Consider the following 24819-nt stretch of genomic DNA (forward strand, 5'->3'; position numbering starts at 1 on the left):
TTTTTTAGAATTGGATCAAAATGGCAATTGAAAAGATTTAAAATGAAAATCCCCAAAATGCCCCTAGTTAAAAATGAGGTTTTTGGATGGAGTTAGGGTTTGTAATCAAAACGGCAACAAAAAGGAAAAGTCAGGGACGCAGAGGCAAAAAAAAAACTATTTGGACTAAAATGATAAATTTGGACAAATCTCAGGAACTAAAATGGCAATTTACTCTAAAGTTTTTTTTAAGTAACCTTTCTATATTTAGATATTTCTCTTTTAAAAAAAATCTCCAATCATATACCGTCTCTTTTTACCATATACCGGAGGTAGGAAACGAAACCAATAAAATATAACCTGTATTTTTACATATCTTTAGATAACTGAACAAAAGTTTTGGCCTTAGGTTTTAACTAAACGATCGAGATTAAAAAAAACAATAGAAAAAACTCACGATCACTTGGAATTAACTTCAAAGTTTCTAAACATCACCAAATTTTTCATAAAATTTAAATGGCACTCTAAATCATTAGCAAGTTTTTCTATACAACAAAACTTGGAATAGTGACTTACGTATAAAGTATTTTTTAATATGTGATTTAACTGGTATAGCCATCACATATGCACCCAATTTGCACCTGGTACACATAACTTGAGTGCCGGATATGATTCTTTTTCTACCTTATATCGTAAAGTCAACATCCGGTAACGAAAAGGTCAACAAGCTTGTTTTAAACCACAAATTACCCTGAATCAAACGATGCACAGAACCATAGAGTAACAAAAAGACTCAATAAGTAGAAAAAAAACTAGAAGAGAATGCTACTGATCTTGTCTTAAATCAGTTTATAGTGTCATCTAATCGCCCCAACTAAATTTGCTCCATCCAGCTCCGCGTCTTCCAAATGCTACAAAAGGGTATTATAGACATTTGTCACTAATAATTAAATCTCCGAGGGGTTAGACTTAGACACAGGACTTTGTCTATAAAGAGATCTTCAATGAGTTGTGATTTTTTTTTGTTGTATTCATGTATTTAAATTTTTTCGTGTACTCTCTAACATTTTCATTAATATTTTAACATATATAAAATTATTTTTTTTAATTCAAAATTTTAAAGGACTTAGGTAGCGTTCGTTTCATGGAATGGAATGGAATGGAATTAGGAAGTTTTTCTTTGTAAAACTGATCTTGGTTGGGGGAGGAAGGAATTTGAAATCCCATGAATTTCTTTAATCAATGAAATTTGTGACTATTTCAACATTCCTTAGAAATCCTTCACTCAAATGAAGGAATGGAATGGAATGTTGAAATAGTCACAAATTTCATTGATTAAAGAAATTCATGGGATTTCAAATTCCTCCCTCCCCCAACCAAGATCAATTTTATAAAGAAAAACTTCCTAATTCCATTCCATTCCATTCCATGAAACGAACGCTACCTTAGTTTTCCTCTTTAGCCACCCGTGTAACACACGGGTACTTAGACTGGTTATCTCTGCAACAATTACTAAGTCGCATGTACACTAGTTTTAAGTGTCACGTCTCGCGTTTCTATTAGCCCAAACATATATTATTTTTCTGAGGTGCTCTCAGGCAGTTTCACCATCAGCGCTGGTACCACGACAACCATAGCAGCGGTTTCACCACCACAAAACGAGGCATAACAGCGGCGGTTTTTTCACTCAAATGACGTCCTTCGTTCTCGATCTAGGTTTTGCACCGACTTTGATTTCGATTTCTCTGGATGATTTGGTATTTCGATGGCTTCTGGCAACTGACAACAGTGGCAGCGAGCCTGTAGTTGGTCGATTGCCAACCAGAGAAGAGGGTGCCGTGTAGAAATGGAAATAACGGTGAAGAGAGAGGCAGACGAGGGAAATGCGTGATTCGATTATTTTCCGATGTGCCCATCATAGAAGGATGTTTTTTCTTTTCTTTTTTTCCATTTATTTTACTAAAAAAATAATATTTTATTTTAAAATTTTTCTCACTGACTTTTCGTAATGTACGTTTTCATAACTTGACGTAGCTTTCTGCGCTTTTCAAATGCATCGGCGTTGAGTGTGTTTTTATGTTTAGATTTTTAAAAACAACCCGTCGCAACGCGCCCATAAAAAAGATGTTATTCCGCTGCAGAGCGCAGATATAACTACCAGTATTATACATTTATCAAGTGGTCTCACACTTAGTAAACCAATTTTCATGAGATGCATGTAATAAAATACAAGATAGATAGATATCAATGGTACTTACCCTCACATCACGAATATCAGCACCTTGAAGCTTTGCACCCTTCAAATTTGCACCCTTCAAATTGGCTTGTCTCAAACTGGCACCCTACAAAAGTAGAGCAAATATCGACAAATAAGAATCATCAACCATAAACCTTAACACTAAATATTTAATAAACCTTTAAATTGGCTCCTTCCAGATTAGCTCCTTCTAGATTGGCTCCCTCCAAATATGCACCTGCGAGAGCAGCAGCCTGAAAATAAGACCACGAAAGTTTCCCGAATTTTGTTATGAAATTTAGCACAACGAATATTAACACCTGATAAGATCACGTTTTTGAGGCATGCATGGCTCAGGTTGAACGACATCAAGTTCTGCATAAGTTACAACAGGAAAAACAAGTTTAGTAAAACATTCACTACTAGCATGCAGTGACTTTCTATTTGACTAGTTCATGATAGCTAGATAATTTTTTTTTTATCTACAATGGCCACCAAGAGTCAAATAATGAAACAAAATGATAGATAATCGAAAACAAGAGGCTGATTTGTTGAAATATTAAGATAGTTGGCCCGATTCTAGAGGGGCTAATCTCCAATACAAAAACACTAGATAATCCAAATAAACAAGACATAGGAAATGGAACAGAAATGAAATACTTAAATAAGAAATATAGAAGTTACTAATCCTGAATTTCAGCCCTTTCCCCTCTTGACTTTGACTCCAATAGCATTCAACCCCCCCCCCCCCCCACTAATTCAGCCCTAAATCTTTGCACTTGATTGACCGTGTCAAAGTAATTGAACCGGGACCCATTGGACCAAGATGGGTTGACCCGCTGACAAGGTAGTCTTATCACAAAAACAATAACAAATTCATACTTTTAAAAATAAGAGATTAAGCGAACATCAAGTATCTTACAATTTTATAAGATACATGGTTTGACAATTAATCTTGAGTCGCATTACAAAATGTATTTGACCATACCATCTTTGAAAGATCAAGTCCAGAGAGATTTACTCCTCTTAAACAGAAATTTCTGGAACGTTTGATGCAATATTTGATAATATCAGCGCGTGTTAAGTCAGTATCCATTTGTTCATCCTTCTTCTTCTTGTTCAAGACCTCATTTATCCTGTCCACCAGTCCCTGAAATATTCAAAAGAAAGACTATTTTATGAACAGCTTGTTGCTTGTCATACAGTTCCCCTCTAAAACATCACTTTAATTTGACTTTGTTTATTGTATTCTCTTATATTTTGTCTTTTAGTTGTTTTCTCTTTTTTCTCTTCGTCTTATTATTAAAATCATAAAAAGTAACGTAACCATGGTAATAACACTGCCTAGAGTATTCTTAAGGTGTAATTCTATAGTGTTAGGATCAGTTCTAAGATTGGGGCCGGTTATCTTGAAATAAAAATTGTATGACACTTGCAAATACATGTGTAAATGAGCCTAGTTGAGCCTAGGTTGCCTAAGCTCAAGCTCGACTCGTTTAACTTACAAGAGCTCGGTTCGATTCAAGCTTTTAGCAAGCAGATTTCGAGTAGCTCACAAGTAGGATGACTTGTTTACACCTCTACTTGTAGGCTCACGTATAGGGGAAGGCAACGACAAAAATGACTTACAAGAAGCTGATAGTATTCCGCTTCCTGCAAAAGCTCTGAACACTCTAAATCAGACAAGTTGGAAATGGGAGCCACACCGTCCCTCAACCAATTTAAAATATGCCGAAAGTGCATCCCATCCCGGTCAACAAACACATACCCCTGCAAAAACAAAGATTGGTCAAAACATGTTCCTTTTGAGTGGAAAAAATCTTCATGCTCAATGTTCTAAGAAACTCAGTATAATCCGAGTATTCTATCAAACTTAAACAAATATGTTGTATACCAGTTTTGTCTATAATCTATATACTCACTTTCTCAGGGTCTTTGTAAACAGTGTGGCGACCACTGAACATGGCAGCAAGCATCGACTGAGGCTCCCTATGAGTTAGCGTATCAACGGTAGTGAGAAATTCATATCCACCTGTTTCGGCAGCAATATCAAATTAAACAAATGAAAACCTAAATACCTAATTAATCTATCATTTACACCTGTTTAAGCAGCAATTTAAACTAGTTTTACACCCGTCCCAGTCTGGTTTTCCAAATTAATAAAAAAATCAAACTTCACATAAACAGTAACCCAAAAAAAAACTTACTAACTGACTGAAAATTAATAAGCGTAACACAACACTTTTCTATATAACTGAGAAACTGGAAAAAATAGTGACTAAACTAATGAAAGCAATCTAGTAAGCAGTAAAGAATAACCTAAGGAATCCAGTAAGCAGTAAAGAATTAACTAAGGCAACAATATTAATTAAACAATTGATAACCTAATCAATAGATCATTTCCATGTGTTTCAGCAACAATATTATAATATACAGCTGATAACCTAATCAATAAATCATTTATACTTGTTTCAGCAACAATATTATATTAAACAACTAATAACTTAATCAATAGATCATTTCCAACAGTTTCGGCAGCAATATTAAGTTAAACAACTAATAACCTAATCAATCGATCATTTAAACACGTTTCGGCAGCAATATTATGTTAAACAACTGATAACTTAATCACTGTTCAAGTTTTAATCGATAAAATCCACTTGTTTCGGCAGCAATATCAAACTAAACAATTAATAACCTAAAGAATCGATCGTTTAAACATGCATAATTAAGGATCCGATGCCTAAAACGGTCAAATAAAGAAACTAAACTGAAAACCTAATGAATCGAACGATTCAGAGCAAAATTACAGAGAATTACAAGTAAAATAAGAAACTGAAAAGCGAGAAGTGTGATATAATGACCTATATTGAGACGAACAATCGAAGAAGTAGCGTTGGAGTCCATTGTCATGGTGATGTCATCAGTGCAACTGAAGAAGATGATGAAGCCGCGTATTGTAACGGCTAAAACCCTGAATAGTGTTCAACAAGTTATCTATATGACCCCTTTTACTTTTATTTATTCTCCAAATGCCCCCCTGTACTTTTCTTTCTTGCACGTTTCTCCATGACTTTGGTCTGGCCCACTGACTGTTTCTCCACGATTTTATAAGACCACGCGTAGTGGGGCGGTATTTTAAAAAAAAAATTGAAAAAAAACACCGCAAAACGCCGGACCCCCATTACATGGGGCGTTATATGGCGTGTTTTTGAAAATAAAATGGCTTTGTACATGTTTGACCCACCAATCACTTTTCAACTAACCCCCACATGGTCTGACAATCAATTAATGGAGGCCACTATTTAAGTTTTTAATTAAAAAAATAATAATTGGAAGGGGCGTTATTGGGCATTATTCCCACTATGCCACTTTTGCAATAACCCCCAATAATGTCCTATGCTGACTAGACTGCCACGTGTCGCAAAACGCCCCATGGTGGGGGCATTATTGGGGTAAACCACTGCACATGGTCTAACACAAGTTATATAGCTATCGTTAATTATAGCATAAATTATATAATTATCGTTAATATTAATAATTTGATTGTTTAATATGGTTTCAAAGTCATCGTATGTAGCTTTACTTGTGATTTCAAAGTCTACACCTTTCGTTTAGCTTATTTAGTATGCGTGTGTGCAAGAGCGGAACCAGAGGAGTGGTTAAAAGAGTGCTGACCACCAGTCGATAGCATTTGTTGGATTTTTATATGTAAAAATGTAAAGTACAATTTCAGTCGCTGAGGTTTACACCCAATCGCATATACAATCCTCATTTGAAAAAAAAATGGTCAATTAAGTTCCTGTGGTTGTCAATTGGAATCAATCCGTTAGATGAACGTTAGGATTTTGGTTAAAAGACCATAATGCCCTTTAGGGACTGAAATTCCAATACGAATCCTATCTACTAAAGGCGTATGAAATGCATAAAAGGAACTAAAATGGGGTAGATAGAGCTTGCTAAAGTGATTATGAAATGAAATGCATAAAAGGAAAAATAAACCCGACCGGTCAAACCTTGGAACGAATAACATTCAATTTGTTTCAAAGTGAGGAAAATCAAGAAGAATACCTTAAACATGAATCAATGACAAAGTTGAAGATAGCATTCAGAGTGTTCTATGATATCTTTTCATACGAGCGGTTAGGGTTTGATTTTGGAGAAAATGGAATGGGAGGAGTGAATGGTTAAATTTAGGTTTTGAAGAGGATCAAATCTGTCATCAATCAGATACTAGTTCTTGTTCTTAGTTTGAGTTGAATCCGATCGAATTTTTGGGAGAACTGCCTAAATAATTCGATATGAAAGTGAGTACGTGTCTCTCAGATCATCCGTTGCAAACCTATTTTCCTCAACATAGAATCTGAAATTTAATGTGACAAAAACATGCATCAGACCCCTTTAGCTGCAACTAGTAGAGAAGAGAAGTTTATAGTGATCTTCGACTAAAAAGTTCTGATTCCGCCACTGTTTATGTGTCTCATTCACCGATTGAGAATGTTTAAGTTTTTCTTTGTTAAGACTAAACGCTTGTTCTTTTAACCTGTTTTAAAATGTGTTCCAAACTGAACTTTAAAAAAATAAAAATAAAAAAAGCTTCATATCACCATCTGATATCACTATATTTGCAAACTAATTAGACATTACACAAACATGTGGTGTATACAAACTTGGATGATATACATAACATCTTGACAATAAAAAAAACCAAAATTTATGACAAATGTCGAATACCCAACCTCCGGCTGACGTTAGCTGGATCTTCGGTGACGTCAAGAGCTTCTGTCCTTGCTTGCTACAAAAGAATAAACCGTTAGCCTCGCCACGGGAGACCCCGGAAGGGGGATCCGTGACCAAGCTCCGGCGTGAGAATAAGTAAACTTGCCAGAAGAGATGATGAGTATTTTCCGATGAGGATATTCACCGGAAAGTTCCTTCTTTGGTGTGAATCAAGTTAATGAATTATATGTAGTAAATGTGAGGAATGTTGGTCGGGATTTAATGAGGGAAGAGTTAATGAGAGTAGTAAATGAGGAGTAGCCGGAGATTATACTTACTTGAGTTCTATTTTCCTTTCTTCTTATATAATGGCTAGCCCTTATCTTCTCGAGGACTTTCCCCCATGTTATCCGATGGTATTTGTAGTTTCTTGGGAAGGTCAGACACGTGTCTGACCCCCAACGGTGCGATCCCCCCTTTCCATTAATGCTCAGCCGGATAAGTACAGTGATTTAGACCGGATACTCTTTCCATCAAGCATTTAATGAGCCTGCTTCTCCTTAGCTGTTTCCCGCTCATTCCAAATGAAGGAGAAACCTTAATGAGCAAGGATATTCTATTCAGTGGACTTTTAAGTAATTGGGCTCCCAAAGCAAAAGGCCCAAAGCGGGTAAAGTGGGCTTCCCCACTGGCCCGTCGTCACATTGGCTGAGAATTCGTGAATGATTCTTGGATTTGAATCTAAAATTTGGTTAGCCTAACGACATAAGAAAATCATGTATCACGATTCCTTAAAATGCATACATCGATACTTACTAGGATCAAGAGCATAAAACTAGGGTGGAGATGAGTTTTTCTGGAAGAAAGGTGTAAATTTCAAACTAGATTTGACCAATGGTGTAGTATTGAATTTTTTTCGTAATATAGGTAATACGCTTGTACTTGCAGCGTATTGTCTGCAGGGGCGGAACCAGAGGGGGGTCAAGAGGGTCTGTTGACCCTCCGGTCACTGAAACTTTTTGAATTTTTATTTATAAATTTTGAGTTTTTGAAGAACAAACTTAGAGATGGACCCCCTAATTTGAACAAGTATAGAATATAAGCTTATGATGACCACCTAACTAAATCGTTCTGGTTCCGCCACTGATTGTCTGAATCTGTTTACAATGCGCTTGTATTACAAGCGCATCCCCCTCTTTATCGCCAGCTGGAAGGTTGTGTCATCGGAGTTTGCAGGTTTTCCCGGACATGAACTAAGCAGATGGTCGGAGCTCTCTTTGTCGGATACGCTTGTACGAAAAGCGAGTTGAATGTGATTATGACAAGTCGCTTGTTCAGAAAGCGCATTCACAAAATTCCAAAGTTGAATTGTTTGAACATAACCGGGTGGAGGATGCAAAATGTGTATTATTATTTTTTTTCCTTTTAAATATAAATATTGATTGTGTTTTAAAAATAAATATATTTTTTCCTACAATAGCTTGCACGGCACATGTAGGCCCCTATGGTGTAGTGTTTTTTGGTTTGTGAAGTGCATTTTGGTTTATTGTGAAGCACAATTTATTAATATCATTGTATCATAGTATTTTTTTTTTTTTTGGCATGTGATGTATGATATTTGGAGGCTTTTAAATTTCTTTTTGTTTTAGTTTTTTTTTTTTTTTTTTTTTTACAATGTGCTTGTTAGACAAGCATAACTTATATGAATTGATAACCATTTCTTTTTCTGTCAAAAATTAAATCATCGTCTGTTTATTTTGAAAGATATTTGAATTTAGTCTCTGCAAGTTAAAGTCTTTACTATTTTCATGAGATGACAAAAAATTGAATTGTCATATCAAAGTTATCCGACTCTAATAACTGTAAAGTTATTTTCACTTATATATGGGGTGCCTCCTTACTAGCATTCACACTACCCAAGTAAAAAGAAAACTTTTCAATTCTTATTTGTTCAAGGACTACCACATTTTCAATTCTTGTTTGTTCAAGGACCACGTCATTGCAAAATTCATTTGTTAAAGTGTTTCATATTTTCAGGTGAGTTGATCACTTTTTTTACCTCACCAAATTTTCATTCTAAAAATTTGTTATTCCGTGTTTTTTTTTAAATGAGTCTACATCTAAATCCTGGTCCACTTAACCATGATGTATTATTTCTTAGCAACAAACATCTGGCCTTTAATGTTTTCAAATACGGATTGGTCGATGAACCCCCACTCTACGTTTGACGCGGTGACCAAACATTTTGGCAGTGTATCAAGGATCATGGGATTGATCCTAGGGTTAGAAATATTTTAGACCATGTCGGTTTTGGTGGTCTAATTGATTGTGGGTACCAGACAATTGATCATGCGTTATTGCATGCGTTGGTTGAAAGACGGCGTCCGGAAACCATACTTTTCATCTAACCGTTGGTGAGCAACGATAAGACTACAGGACGTCAACGTTATATGGGGTTTGCCGATTGAGGGTGAACCAATAACCAACATCGACCATTCTTATAACACAAACCGAAATCTTAAAAGGTACCAACAATTGATGGGTTTTACCCCGAGAAGTAGTGATTTGTCATGTTCACGAATGAATTTTTCTTGTCTTTTTGTTGAATTTGAAAATAAACAGTTTGTTGAAATGCTAGTGATTTGGATTACACACAATATGCACAATAGATTATGCTATGTGGTGGAATGTGTTAGGATTTGGGGCCATCATGATTGTGCTTGTTTGTATAAATTGAACAGTAAGAACATATGAAATGATGTAAAGTGCAGCGGAAATGGATACAAACTTTGTAAACGCAATCAAAGAAGAGAATAGTGTGATAAAAAATTGCTTTTCATCAGTTGAAAGGTTACAAAGCAAATCAAAAGATTAGCAGCATGCTTACATAACTAAACTCCCCCTCAGCCTGATACCTCAAGGTTGGTTGCACAAGATGAAAGGTTTGGACTGAAGAAGAAGAATCCACTCAGTCAATCAAATGTAATAGTACAGAGTACCGTTATATTTATAGGCAATCCAATCCACTGACGCATCTCAGCTGACGTCACCATGAAAGCGACATCTAACAACCTAACAAACTCTATCTACTGATCTATACAACTACTGCTTTGCTAACTACTGACATTGATTATACTTAAAAACCACTGATGTATAAACACTGATTCTTCATTCCACTGTTGCAGTCGACCACTGATGTTGAACATCAGTGCTTTCTTCAAAGGGTGATCAGGCCTTGAAAGAGCAGTACTTTGGTTCTTCACCAGTGCTTGGAATTCATCAGTAGATTGAGCTTCAGCCTTTAAACTTCATCAGTGCTTTGGCTTACATTTCATAAAGAGAATCAAAACTGCTGCTGCATCCTTCCACTGTTGTGAACCCAGCAGCACTTGTCATGATCAGCAGTGCTTGACTCAAGGCAGTAGATTGGGCAGTAGAGCTTTTAGTCTTCATCAGTCCTTGTGTAGAATCAGCAGTTGTAGGTCAGCAGTTGTTTATAAAAGCAGTACTTTGGAGCATATCAGATGTTTGAGCCAGATTCAAGGGGAAGGTTTAGTGCAAACTGCTTCTTATGATGAATCCACTGTTCTGAACCAGTTTTGGCTTTACATCATCTGTTCCTCTGGTAGGGTTCAATCCCAACAATCTCCCCCTGGAACAGATGATGCCAAAATACTTCATTATTCAGGATCTTTATTGACTCATCAGGAGTTCCCTTACTTGACCTTTGAATCGTAATTCAAAGTTCATGGAATCCTTATCACCCTCATCCCTGCACAGTGTAAGCTCAAGGAGATCTTGTAAATCTTCTACACCCAGGCCAAGTGCATTTTCCGTTGATATATGCTTCACCTCACCATTGGATCTGAGCAAAGTCAATACGTGGGTCTTTTGATCAGACATCCACTTTAGTATTTTTGAATCCAATGGGTTTCTTGGGAGAGGTTTATTTGACAAGATGAGTTTGAAGATTGTGGCCTGGTAATGACAACTTTGAGCAGTGTCTTGAGATTTTACTGTTTCTTGTTGTTCTGCTCAAAGTGTCTGAAGAACCATCTTTATGATTTATTTCTCTGAAGCTTGGTCTTCTTTTGGTATTTTTGCGTCCATCTGCTTTGTTTCCTTCTTTGATAAAGGATGGCAGTGGTTGATTTAGTGGGGATGACAGAGGTTGTGGTGTGTGTTGATGTGGAATTGGTGGCAGTTGTTTGGGTGACAGATGTTGTTAATGGTGGAGGTGTAAGTGATTTCGTGGGAACAGAATTTGTGGTTGAAGTAGTAACTGGCTTAGTTTTAGAAGCTGTGGTGGTTGATTGCCTTGTTTTTCTAACAGGACTCTTCTTTAATGAAGTACCAACCTCTTCTTTTTCTTTTTGCAGAACTATCTTTTTCTCAACCAAAGTTCTGCTCTCATCCCTTACCCTTTTAATATCAGCAGTGGTTTTGAGACCAGCTGAATTGAATTGACTTGAATGATCTTCATTTGTGTATCTTCATCATCTGCTTGAATTTTCAGGGTTTCATCACCTCCCTTTTCTTTTTCTTTAACAGATGTTTCAGCAGAAGTTACTAAGAGATTTTCCTCAGAGTCATCTTCTCCCCCTTTTTGGCATCATCAACTCTTTCGAAGATAGGTGCAGGGGTTGAAATAAATTCCATAACTCATTTGCCGCATGTGCTTGTGGTGGAGCAAGTGCTTGAGTTGGAACAGCAGTGGGTTGCACCATTTGTACTGTTAACAACTGTTGCAGCATTTCTTTGATCTCTGCAACCGAAGTATCCAGTTTTTCGACATGTTCCGTCAATTCTAGGTACCTTAAACCATCACCCAAATTAATGAGATCATCTGATTTCCCACTAGCTGTGGTTTTATCAGTGGTTGAGGTAGGGAGTGTACTCCAAACATTAACCACTGATGCCCCTTTTTCTTGGTACTGAGGACTTCTTTCTTCATAATGAGAAACAGCTTTTAGTGAACCAGTGAAGACTGGATACACACGAGTTCCCAGTGAAGAAATTGCCTTCAAGGAAGTCTTATTGATGAAACTACTGTCCAAATGCAAACCAGTGGGTTCAGCACTTGTAGTAGCTGCTTCACTTGAATTACCACCAAGAGTTACTTATAACTCAAGGGGTGTAACCTCCTCAGTTGTTGCTGGGATAGCAGAGGTATAAGCATCAGACTCAGTCACTTGTTGGAGTATACTCTCAGTGATAGGTGGTTGAGAGGAACTAATTTATGTCTGAGCTATATCCAAAGCATGCAACAAGGTCATTATTGATGGTGGTATTTGTGAAATGATGATGGGAGTTGAAAGTGAATTTGCCCCGGGCAGTGGACTGTGGATGATGAAATCAAGTGATTCCAGAGCATCATAATTTGGTGTCCCTGTTCTTACAACCTGTTCTTTTTTAGAAGAAGTAGGAGGAGTTTGAGGCATGGGTTGAGACCTTTCTACCATCTGCGGTGAGGAAGTAGCAGCAGTGGTTTATAGTGACTTTTGTGTTGTCACTGGCAGTTGCTCTGGGATCTCATCTTCCAGAGTTGCCTTTATTGTAGGTTTGGGGGATTTTTGAATTTTCTTTTGTTTTGGTGGATTTAGGTGTGGGTTTCACAACAATTGTTTTGCTGCTGTGATCACCTTGAGCAGTGGGGTCAGCAGCAGGTGCCTGAGGAGCAGTTATAGCTGCTAAAATCTGCTCAGGAACCTCTGCTTGTGTTTTGGAAATTATGGTTTCATCAGACTTTAGAGATTTATTGAGAAAATTCAATTTTAACTATTTTTAAGGCTTTATTTTGATTTTCTGAAAACATTTTGACGCTATTTACACATGGAGTACAACATAACTTGCTTTGATCCATGTTTAGCATTCCAATCCTAGAGATGGAGTTTTCAAAGGTAGATGTATCAAATTCTTAGGTTTGTACATCTGCCAGCTGATCTTTAGGATGGACATGATGCAGAGAAATCAAACCTTTTTCATAGCAATCCCCCACGAAGTGGTGTCTGATGTCAAGTGATGATGGATGAATGAGATACTGGATTTTGATGATATATTTCAGCTACTTGACATCCCTGCATAAAAGAAGTCTTTTGAGCAATTTATATCAAAATCCAATAACATAATTTGGCATTACAATCGGTTGGACTTTTCAGCAACAACAGCAGCATTATAATATTCTTCAATCAATGTTGTGGAAACATCTGCTACATGTGTACAGTCAAAACACTAAGCTTATTGCCTAGGAATTGATATCCCCCTGATGTAATATTTTCACACTCTTGGTGTCTGTACTTGTTTAAGTATGATAAATCTTGACAATCATGCTCCTAGCATATGCAATGTTCTTTGAGGACCCACTTTTTGCCAAAAGGATTCTCATCCTTTGGCTGTGGCACAAGTTTTTCAATCTTGTTATCACTGAACTGCTGAAGCTCTTCTTAGAAGACAACTACCCAACTTTCTGTCTTTCAGTGCTTTATGGCATTTTGACTTGTTGATGGAGTGGTAGAGAGTCAGCAAGAAGACACATGTTTTAGGATAGCCTTTTTGAAAGAATCCTTTTCATTGATGTTGCCAAGAAAATGGTGAAATGGTTGAGTTTTAAAGAGGATTGATGTTTTTAACAGGTGGAGCTGCAAATGTGAATCATCTGAGCTAACCACTACTGGTGACTTTGATGATCCAGCAGTGGCTTGAAATGGATGTGAATGGATTTGAAGGAGGGGTTTGGCACACTGATAATTTTTTATCCATTTTTGATGAATATTTATCAACAGTGGTTTGGTGAAGTAGTGGTAGGGTTTTAGAAAGCAATTTTGATCAAACATTGTTTGTACATCAGTGGATGAGCTTTAACCGCTGTTTTGTACATCTGCTGCTCTGATGATGGAAATGATTTTAGTATCATATCCAACATCCGTTGAAGGTGATTGTGAGTTACCTGCAGAATCAAATTCTTGACAAACACATTTTAGATGCTAATTTATCAGAATTAATCATATCAACAGGATTTACAGGGATTTTTAATGTAAAAATTTTACTGGCCCTTGCATTCAGGTTTTACCACATATCTATTTCAAGTTTTGAACACTTTTATAGATTTTGACAGTGGTTGAGTATCCCAGATGATCATCTCATTTAGCTTTGATCACCCATTTTGTGTTTTAATATTCCTTTTGAGAACTTAGAGTAAAACATGGGCAACCAGATGTTTGAAATTTGTTAACAATCAACTTTGATATGAGATGGAAACTTGAGTTTGAAATGACCTTAACTATTTCACCATCTCCTTTTGAATCATTATCAAGGAATATATCACCCTATGCAAAAATAAAAGGATTCTATATTCCAACAGTTGATTGAACTTTTACTATCAAAACAAGTAAAAGTGCAAAGTATATCATTCTAAGAAAAAAAAAAAGAATAATATATCCTGTTTTATTTGAAGAAAACTTTACAGAGAAAAAGAGTAAAAGTTTTCTGATAATAAAATCAATTAGATCTGGTGTGTCTCAAGAGTTAAAGTAACTTCGAATAAGGTTAGGATCATTTCATTCTCAAGCTTAGGACAATGGTCAGTGGTTTGAACCAAAGTCCTGTAACCACTGTTTGGTACCATTTCCTTGTCAGTTGATTGTTACCATGAGGAGCCCGTTCACAAAGGTTTTGAAAGTTCTTTGTGAACCTTATTACCATGTGAATAATTCCTGAGAAATTTGGCCTATTCCTCCTTTTTTGAAATTTATCTGGAGATACTTTTGTTACCTGAACTTCCCTGAAACAGTGATTGAGCATGGATGATTGATGACATTATGTTTGACCAAAAATGCAGATCTATTTTTGGTTTTCCTTTTGTAGGACTAACCTGTGAACTCTTAAGTGTTTTGGGTTTATACTCTTTTCTTTTGAATTCAAAGGTTTTGAGATAAACACACTTTTGAGTTTTTGTAATTTTTCTTCTTTCCCTTCTTACCCTTTCCATAGAAGAGTATTGAAATTTTTACGGGAAGGTTTTCAAGGAAAGAATACTCAATCCAAAATCATTTTCAGCAATGTTTTGAGAGATTTGGACATTTTTGCACTTGCTTATGCCAAATTCCACATTACTCATGATCTGGATATTTTGACTGCTGATTTTCTTAATGTATTTTTAACATAGTTGATTTTTGGTCCTTTTTAGAGGATTTTCAACCTGTTTTTCAATACATAAGATCTAAATAGCTAAAGTTTTAGTTTTCCTCTTTTTATGCAAACAAAAACACTATTGTTATCATCCGAACATAGATTTTCGTTGACATGAGGTAAACACCTTAGCAGCAGTCATGATAAAAACATCACAACCTTCATAACAACAATTGAAATCAATTTTGTAAAAAGAAAGATTATACCATAGTTATCAGACATATTTCCAGATCTGAGTACTATAGGTGTTTTATGCATGATATCACCTGTTATGTGAAGTTTGTGTGTCATATGACATCTTGGTTGTTTTACAGAGTATCAGATCCATCATTTTGAACATGATTTCTCGTTGCTCTGTTTTTCAACTGAATACAATCAACCTTAGTATCAATGAATTTTGAGCTGAACTGTTATGTCAAATTGATTGTTAGATCGAATTTGACTGTCCAAGCTCTGATACCAATTGTTAGGATCTAGGGCCATCATGATTGTGTTTGTTTGTATAAATTGAACAGTAAGAACATATGAAATGATGTAAAGTGCAGCGGAAATGGATACAAACTTTGTAAACACAATCAAAGAAGAGAATAGTGTGATAAACAATTGCTTTTCATCAGTTGAAAGGTTATAAAGCAAATCAAAAGATTACCAGCATGCTTACATAACTAAACTCCCCCTCAGCCTAATACTACCTCAAGGTTGGTTGCACAAGATGAAAGGTTTGGACTGAAGAAGAAGAATCCACTCAGTCAATCAAATGTAATAGTACAGAGTACCGTTATATTTATAGGCAATCCAATCCACTGACGCATCTCAGCTGACGTCACCATGAAAGCAACATCTAACAACCTAACAAACTCTATCTACTGATCTATACAACTACTGCTTTGCTAACTACTGACATTGATTGTACTTAAAAACCACTTATGTATAAACACTGATTCTTCATTCCACTGTTGCAGTCGACCACTGATGTTGAACATCAGTGCTTTCTTCAAAGGGTGATCAGGCCTTGAAAGAGCAGTACTTTGGTTCTTCACCAGTGCTTGGAATTCATCAGTAGATTGAGCTTCAGCCTTTAAACTTCATCAGTGCTTTGGCTTACATTTCATAAAGAGAATCAAAACTGCTGCTGCATCCTTCCACTGTTGTGAACCCAGCAGCACTTGTCATGATCAGCAGTGCTTGACTCAAGGCAGTAGATTGGGCAGTAGAGCTTTTAGTCTTCATCAGTCCTTGTGTAGAATCAGCAGTTGTAGGTCAGCAGTTGTTTATAGAAGCAGTACTTTGGAGCATATCAGATTTTTGAGCCAGATTCAAGGGGAAGGTTTAGTGCAAACTGCTTCTTATGATGAATCCACTGTTCTGAACCAGTTTTGGCTTTACATCATCTGTTCCTCTGGTAGGGTTCAATCCCAACAGAATGCACACAATATATAAGTGAAAATGACTTTACAATTATCACCGTATGATAACTTTGATATGACAATTCAATTTTTTATCATCTCATGAAAATAGTAAAGACTATATATAACTTGCAGAGACCAAATTCAAATATCTTTCAAAATAAACTTGCGATGATTTGATTTTTGACAGAAAAAGGAATGGTTCTCAATTCATATAAGTTATGTTTATCTAACAAGCACATTGTAAAAAAAAATTAGAAACCTCCAAATATCATACATCATATGCACAAAAAAACAAAAGAATACTATGATACAATAATATTAATAAACTCAACCTTCACAACAAACCAAAAAACACTGCACCTTGAGGGCCTACATGTGTATACATGTGTAGTGCAAGCTGTTGTAGGAAAACAATTTTATCTTTAAAAGGAAAAAAACAATTTTGGTATTCTTCAAGGCATTTTAATCTTTGTAAAAAACAATTTTTTGGTATTTTTATATAATTGTGGAAAAAAATAAATTTTGCATATTTTATTTGTGGTATAAACAAACCCGAATAATACAGTGACTTACGTGTCAAGTACTCTTAATATACGAGTGATCTCAACTATCATAGCCATCATATATGCACACATCCAATTTGCACCTAGTTCAGATGACCCTAACTCGAGTAACGGATCTAATTCTTGGATTGCTTTTTCTTAGGCTAAAGAGTGTGAGGATCATGGTTGGGACATGCTTCGCCATGTAGGAACATGAATAGAAGGTTACACCATCCTCTTACTTGATCCACCATGGTTCCCATGGATTAAACCATGGTCCTAGTTTCCATTTTTCATGATTTCCTTTCCTTTGTCTTTAGACAAAAATAAATTAAAATAAATAAGGGATAGTGGTTTGGGTCATGACCACACCCTTAGAGTAGTGGTTTTAAATGGTGGATTAGAGGTGGGTGACATTGCGATGACATGAAAGGTCATGATGGTCATAAGGATCATGACCACACCCTATAGCCTTATATGATTCTTTTTCTACTTTATATCTTAAAAGTCAACATCCGGTATTTCAACAAGCTTGTTTTAAACCACAAATTACCATGAATCAAACGATGCACAGAACAATAGAGTAACAAAAAGACTAATAGGTAGAACAAAAAAAAATTAAGAAGAGAATGCTGCTAATCTTGTCTTAAATCAGTTTATAGTGTCATCTAATCGCCCCAAGTAATTTAGCCCCATCCAGATCCGCGTCTTCCAAATGCTACAAAAGGGTAGGTATTATAGGCATTTGTCACTAATAATCAAAATCTCTTAGACCATGCGTAGTGGTAGAGAAAAATAATGCCCCCACCATGGGGCATTATTCGACACGTGTCATCCCAGTCAGCATGGGGCGTTATTGCGAAAGTGGTGTAGTGGGAATAATACCTAATAATGCCCCTTCCAATTATTAAAAAAAAAAAAGCAAAGAGATGGTGATTGGTTGGTCAAAGTTGGACACATGCAAAAAGTGGGAAGTTGTCAGAATGCTCAACATTGATTGGTTGCCCCAATTTGTACATAGCGTTATATTTAAAACGCCGGAAACCAATTTTTGAAAATTTTTTTAAAAAAAACGCCCCATGTAATGGGGGGAGGGGCGTTTTTAGGCGTTTTTTTTCAATTTTTTTTTTTTTAAAAACGCCCCACTACGGGTGGTCTTAGGGATTAAAACACAGGGCTTAGTCACTACTACAGGACATTTTAGAGATTTAACAAGTGGTCTCACAATACTAAACCAACTTTCATGAGATGCATGTAATAAAGTACACGATAGAGATCAATGGTACTTACTCTCACATCACGAAGATCAGCACGTTGAAGATTTGCACCCTTCAATTTTGCACCCTTCAAATTGGCACCCTACAAAAGTAGAGCAAATATTGACAAACAAGAATCATCAACCATAAACCTTAACACTAAATATTTAATAAACCTTTAAGTTGGCTTCTTCTAGATTGGCTCCCTCCAAATTTACACCTGCGAGATCAGCTCTCTGCAAATATAGAAATGCTCTAAAGATTTAGAACTGAGAAACAAAATGTGCATTTAATCCAGAGTCGAACGTACCTGGAGATGTGCAGATCGCAGGTCTGCCCCGGACATATAACAACTTATCAAGCTAGCATCTGCAAATATTAAAAAATAATTATTTGTTTTAAAAAACTGATAAACAGTCTTATTTGGCCAGATGGTTTACAAGTCACTTGCCTTAGTGTCTTCATAAATACAAGTTAGAAATAAAAAACTAGTCACAGAAACTGAAAGAAAAGGGTCAAAATTGCAGACAAAACAAGTTCTCAAGTCAAACTACATACACCCAATTTCTAATCCTTAGCAGAAACAAGTGGGTATAAATAAATTTTTTACCGGTATACGGTGCCTAACAACCAAAAAACACAATTTAAACAATATCCTTTCAATGCAATCGGTGAGTGGTGGAATTCCAAATTTAAACCAAAACCAAGTTGCGGAGATTCCGTAATCCAATAGGTGACTAGCGGGTTGTTTCAATTGATCAGAGACCCGCAGTTGATATCATACTAAAAGGGCATATATAAAATTATACCTAAAAGTGAATTTGATAAATTGAAAAGAAGAGATTCATGCCTTGTAAGTTTGCACCCATAAGACTAACCCTGTCAAGATTAGCACCTGAAAGGATAGCCTTTTTGAGGCATGCAGAGCCAAAGTAAAATTGCGACAAGTCCTGCATAAGTTAAACGGGAAAAACTACTCTAGTAAAACATTCACTACAATTAGCATATTGTGACTTTCTATTTGTCTAGTTCATGATAGCTAAATGTTTATAATCTACAATGGCCACTAAAAATCAATAATGAAGCAAAAATAATAACAAGTTTCATACTTCTAAGAAAAAGAGACTTAGCTAATATAAACACAGCCAGTATCCCTATCTATGCAGTTAATATCACCGATATATCGGTGCACAATATCAGTCAGAATATCAGTACCGATATTATCGGCGATATTGACCGATATTTGTCCGATATATCACCGATTTTCCCGATATCAGTACCTTTCTTCCTAGTTCTACCATCCGTCTTTCTTCTTATTGCTACTATTAGTGTATTAAATCCATAGTTGTTAAAAGCCATCACCTCTTGCGCCTAGGCCCAATTTCCTAGCTAGACAAGGCAATTGCGCCTTAAGTCAAGGTAATTGCACTTTAATTCTCCAGGTGATTGTGCATGCACAGATTCCGACGAGATTCTTAGATTCTTGAGAGTTTTCGGCCAAATTCTCTAAATTATGTCAAGATTCTAGCTAGATTTCTACTTTTATCTAACGAAACTACTTTTCTACACTAATAAATTAGCATTTTATAACTTTTGGTACTAAATAGACGATATTAAATGTTATATAATAGCTTTAGTTTATTTAATTTGAAGAATAGTATTAGTTTTCTATTATATAAAAATTTTTTAAGTTTTTTTTGTTGTAGGCTTTTTTTTCTCAAGCCCGCGCTTTTTTTGCGCCAAGGCCCCAGGCGAGGCCTATGCACCTTGAGTGCACCTAACGCCTTTAATAACTATGATTAAATCTTAATTATTAGTTGTTAGTTTTAAATGTTAGTGTTTTAAGTCTTAATCAGTTCCTACTTACCACAATTGTTAACTACATAGATCCCTATAACCATAAAGGATGAAATATGTAAACTTTATTCTTTTGATGGTTTCCTATTGTTAATATAAGTGAAAATGATACCATGTAACCCTTCAAAGAGGTGGCGCTTGTAAGAGCCTATTTTATTTATTAGAGGTCTCATGTTCAAATCCAACTTGCACTGGTTTTGGTGAGCCCACGAGCTTTCTTGTGACAGGTACTCAAAAGTTATAAAATTTAGCATGCACAAGATTTGTGTTTCGTATATCAATGTTATATGAAGGCCAACCCGATCTCCTAAAGGGTTGTAAACCTATAGAAGATGTGCTACCAGACAATATTTTTATAGCTTCATGTTTATATGTCCTGTAAAACTACTTATGATATAACATACATCAAGTATCTTCCAATTTTATAAGATAGATGGTTTGTAATCTTGATCACATAAAATGTATTTGATCATACCAGTTTTGAAAGATCAAGCCCAGAGAGATTTACTCCTCTTAAATTGACTTGTCCGGATCTGGAATATTGAATATTATATTTGATAATATCAGCGCGTGTTAACTCAGCATCCATTTGTTCATCTTTCTTCTTATTCAAGACCTCCACCAATCCCTGAAATAGTCAAAAGGACTATTTTATGAAGTACTATACAAAACATAATTTTAGGTAGCATACTAGCATCAATTGCTAATGGCCTCATGGCCTAGTGCACTAGGTGTTTATCCCCACCAAAGTGGTGCGGGTTTGAGTCCCACAAAAGAAAATGTAGGATCAATTCTTCAATCAAAAAACTATTAAAATCACTGAATCAAATGAATATCAGAAAAAGTAATGTGACCAATATAATAACAACCCCTTAAAGTGTAATCATTCATTTAGGGGCAGAAATTTCTGACAAGACTCATACACAATACGGAAACACGCAGGTTCTGGGTTGTTTAATACGTTAACCTGTTAACTTATTTAGAAGTTTTTTTCAAAAAAGTTCCTATTTGGATTTTATTTCCCTCTATCTAGTAATTTTCGAGAGTGAAATCAGTTTTTTTGTCTTGAAAGCTTTTATCATCTCTTATATTCAAAAAAAATTTATTAATTAGTTCCAACTACCCATTCTCAAATTCTTTACATTTGCTTCTCCTTATCCCAAGCAAAATATATAAAACCAAGTTCGTTAATTAGGAATGAGATAAAGAAAAACGAAAACAATTAAAAAAGACACCAAATACGAAATGTTGTTTCATTTCAGCAGGAGTAATTACTGATATCGCAAATGAACATTAAATGGGTTGACCCAAAACAAAACTCAAACTAGACGATTGAAAAATTCAGAGGTTGAAAAATTCAACCCGCCAACCCGAGACGATTGATCCCAATTCATAATGGAAATTACATTTTGTTAAGACAGGTCCTAAGATTGTGCATCTTTTGAGAATTCCAAGAGAAAGTGTTCAATGAATTAACTGAACACAACAACAAAAATGACTTACAAGAAGCTGATAGTATTCTGCTTCCCGTAAAAGCTCTGAACACTCTACATCGGACAAGTTGGGAGTCAAACCGTCCCTCAACCAATTTAAAATATGCCGAAAGTGCATCCCATCCCTGTCAACAAACACATACCCCTGCAAAAACACAGATTGCTCATAAGTCAAAACATGTTCATTTTGAGCAGAAAAAACGCTTCATGCTGACTGTTCTAAGCAATTCAGTATAAACCGAGTATTACTCATAAAACTTAACTAAAAACCTATGCTAATCATCAAAAGAAAGATAAGATGCAGCTGATATTGCAAACAAACATGTTGTTTACCAGTGCTGTCGGCATTATATACTCACCTTCTCAGGGTCCTTGTAAACAGTGTGGCGACCACTGAACATGGCAGCAAGCATCGACTGAGGCTCCCTATTAGTTAGGGTATCAACACTAGTGAGAAATTCATATCCACCTGTTTCGGCAGCAATATTAAATTAACAAAATGATAGCCTAACCAATTAAACATTTCAAACAGTTTCAGCAATAATATCAAATAAGATTATTCATAACCTAATCAATGCATCATTTACACCTGTTTCAGCAGCTATAATATATTAAACAAACGATATCCTAACTAATCGATCATTTTCACATCTTTCCGCAACAGCAACAATATTAATTTAAACAATCAGTAACCTAATCAATACACCATTTCCAAAAGTTTCGGCACAAATATTATATTAAACAACTAATAACCTAATAGATCGATCATTTCTACATGTTTAGGCAGCAATATTAACTTAAAAAAAACTCATGACCTAATCGATCTATCATATACACATGTTTCAGCAGCAATATTAACTTAAAAAACCTATTAAAACGATCATTTCGACATCATGACCTAATCAATCGATCATATACACATGTTTCAGCAGCAATATTAACTTAAAAAAACTCATAACCTAATCAATCGATCATTTATACTTGTTTAGGCAGCAATTTTATAACTAAACAAGTGATAACCTAATCAATAGATCCTTTAAACATACATAATTGACGATCAGATGCAAAAAAACGGTAAAATAAAGAAATTAAACTGAAAACCTAATCAATCGAACAAATCAGAGCAAAATTACAGAAATTGCAATTAAAATACATAGATTAAAAGCAAATAAATGTGATATAATGACCTATATTGAGACGAACAATGGAAGAAGTAGCGTTGGAGTCCATTGTCATGGTGATGTCATCAGTGCAACTGAAGAAGACGATGAAGACGCATATTGTAACGGCTAAAACCCTGAGGAGTGTTCAACAAGTTATCTATATGACCCTTTATCTTTTGTTTATTTCTCCAAATGCCCCCTGTACTTTTCTTTCTTACACATTCCTCTATCACTAAAAAGTTTACAAGCCGTTATAACAAACAACTATATAACTATTTATTTAATAAATCTGAATACTTAATATGGTTTTAAAGTCATCGTGTATAGTTTTACTTGTGGTTTCAAAGTCTACACCGGTCGTTTAGCTTATTTGGTATGTTTATGTGCATGGACGGAACCACGGGGTCCATAAAGTTTGCTGACAGTCACCCGAATTTGTTGAATTTTTACATATAAAATCTGAAATTTTGTGTAATGAAAACATGCATTGGACCCTATATAGCTGCAATCAGTAGAGAAAAGAAACACCTATCGGACCTATGACACCCACACTGATTTCCTATTGTTTATGTGTGTTTTGGTTCGTTGATTGAGAATGTTTAAGTTTTTCCTTAGACATTGTGTTGAAACTAAGCGCTTGTTCTTTAACTTATTGTAAGCTTTTTAAAATATTCCATTGAAATAAACTTCATATAATTATCTTAAATATGCAATATTTAAGAAGTACTCAAAACATTGTAAAATGTTTTCCAAAACAAGTTATTTAATTGTTTCAACCAAATAAACTATATATCATTATAATAATGAACAATTCGTGAACACATTTATTTTTTTAAGGAACGAATATGAACAAGGTCTTCTTCGTGTTCGCTTGGTTCGTTTGTAGCCCTAGTGATAAAAGTACCACCCCTCCATCCAAGAACTGAACTAAAACTTTGGCTTGGTTTGTCCAAAAGATCGAGATTAAAAAAAATAATAGAAAAAACTCACAATCACTTAGTATCTGACTTTGTAAATCAAAGTTTCCAATGAAGACTAGAGGGTTTCTTCACAAAATCCATGATGCTCCTCCAAACGCCAAGATTACCTCGCTCACACAGGCTTCCCTTGGCGCCTACTTAGGATGATGTGGCTAGTGATGCCAAACTACTACACATAGTTTTAGTCATGTAATTACGCCATTTACCAGAAGGACGTAAAGATCAGTTAACCATTCAAGTTCCAATTAAATTCATACATGAAACTACTTTAAAAGACGGTACGTAATTCAAGTTCCAATTAAATTCATAAATATTGTGAGAGTTAATTTATTCTACAAAGGCTCCTAAAAATAAGAAGTGTACAAAGACACAATGGATCACACAAGATGACACAACGTCGAACAAAATATAACACAATACCGGAAAATATAACACAATGCTAAGGAAAAAAGACACAATGAGTCGCAAAAAAAGCCACAATGACGCAAATATAGAAAAAAACATAATACACAACGATAATAAACAAAAATTCTAAAATTTACAACCTATAAATCTAAAAGTGAAAACCTAAAATCTCACATCGTAGTGTCCTATGAGACGGTTCCAATGCCACTTGAATGAGCTCAATTGGAGTCCGTTTAATACCCTTTGTACGACTTCTTATTTTTAAGAGCCTTTGTATTTTATCCTAAACCTATATTCTAAAACTACTTTAAAAGACGGTATGTAAAAAAACATAATATATCTAATCTAATCTATCTAATCTTCTATCTAATACTAATAAAAAGATCTACTTAATGCCACATGGCATTCTCATACTAATAAAAGAGTTTACATAATGCCACATGGCATTATTCTATCCTTCAATTCACTAATATTATTATTATATATTAATTAATTAACACAAAACAATGAAAAATTCCTTAACTTAATACTAATAAATGTTTTTATTGTCTACTTAAATAGTGATCATTTACTTTTCAATTATCTAAAATAAA

At 35.3% G+C, this 24819-nt stretch overlaps 1 protein-coding gene across 4 annotated transcripts; it reads right to left on the minus strand.

Moving 5' to 3' along the window:
• Positions 1-634: 634 nt before the first annotated feature.
• Positions 635-22996, minus strand: LOC110891129 (FH protein interacting protein FIP2). 4 transcript variants are annotated; one of them, XM_022138794.2, is made up of 9 exons: positions 22866-22996; positions 22038-22147; positions 21689-21823; positions 20661-20813; positions 19179-19278; positions 18639-18697; positions 18505-18564; positions 18363-18431; positions 16358-16520 (listed from the first exon to the last, which is right to left on the minus strand). In XM_022138794.2, the coding sequence occupies exons 1-9, from the start codon at positions 22912-22914 to the stop codon at positions 16509-16511; spliced, it is 747 nt and encodes a 248-aa protein (XP_021994486.1). In that variant the 5' UTR covers positions 22915-22996; the 3' UTR covers positions 16358-16508. The 4 variants fall into 4 exon arrangements, with proteins under 4 accessions (XP_021994488.1, XP_021994487.1, XP_021994486.1 ...); XM_022138793.2 differs by lacking the exon at positions 16358-16520 and adding an exon at positions 17608-17790; XM_022138796.2 differs by lacking the exons at positions 16358-16520; positions 18363-18431; positions 18505-18564; ... (3 more) ...; positions 21689-21823; positions 22038-22147 and adding exons at positions 635-890; positions 2238-2321; positions 2395-2453; ... (2 more) ...; positions 3845-3985; positions 4138-4247 and having other exon boundaries at positions 22866-22980.
• Between the last annotated feature and the right edge of the window lie 1823 nt (positions 22997-24819).

This window comes from Helianthus annuus, chromosome 11, assembly GCF_002127325.2.
Source record: "Helianthus annuus cultivar XRQ/B chromosome 11, HanXRQr2.0-SUNRISE, whole genome shotgun sequence".
In the NCBI taxonomy this organism is placed as follows: domain Eukaryota; kingdom Viridiplantae; phylum Streptophyta; class Magnoliopsida; order Asterales; family Asteraceae; genus Helianthus; species Helianthus annuus.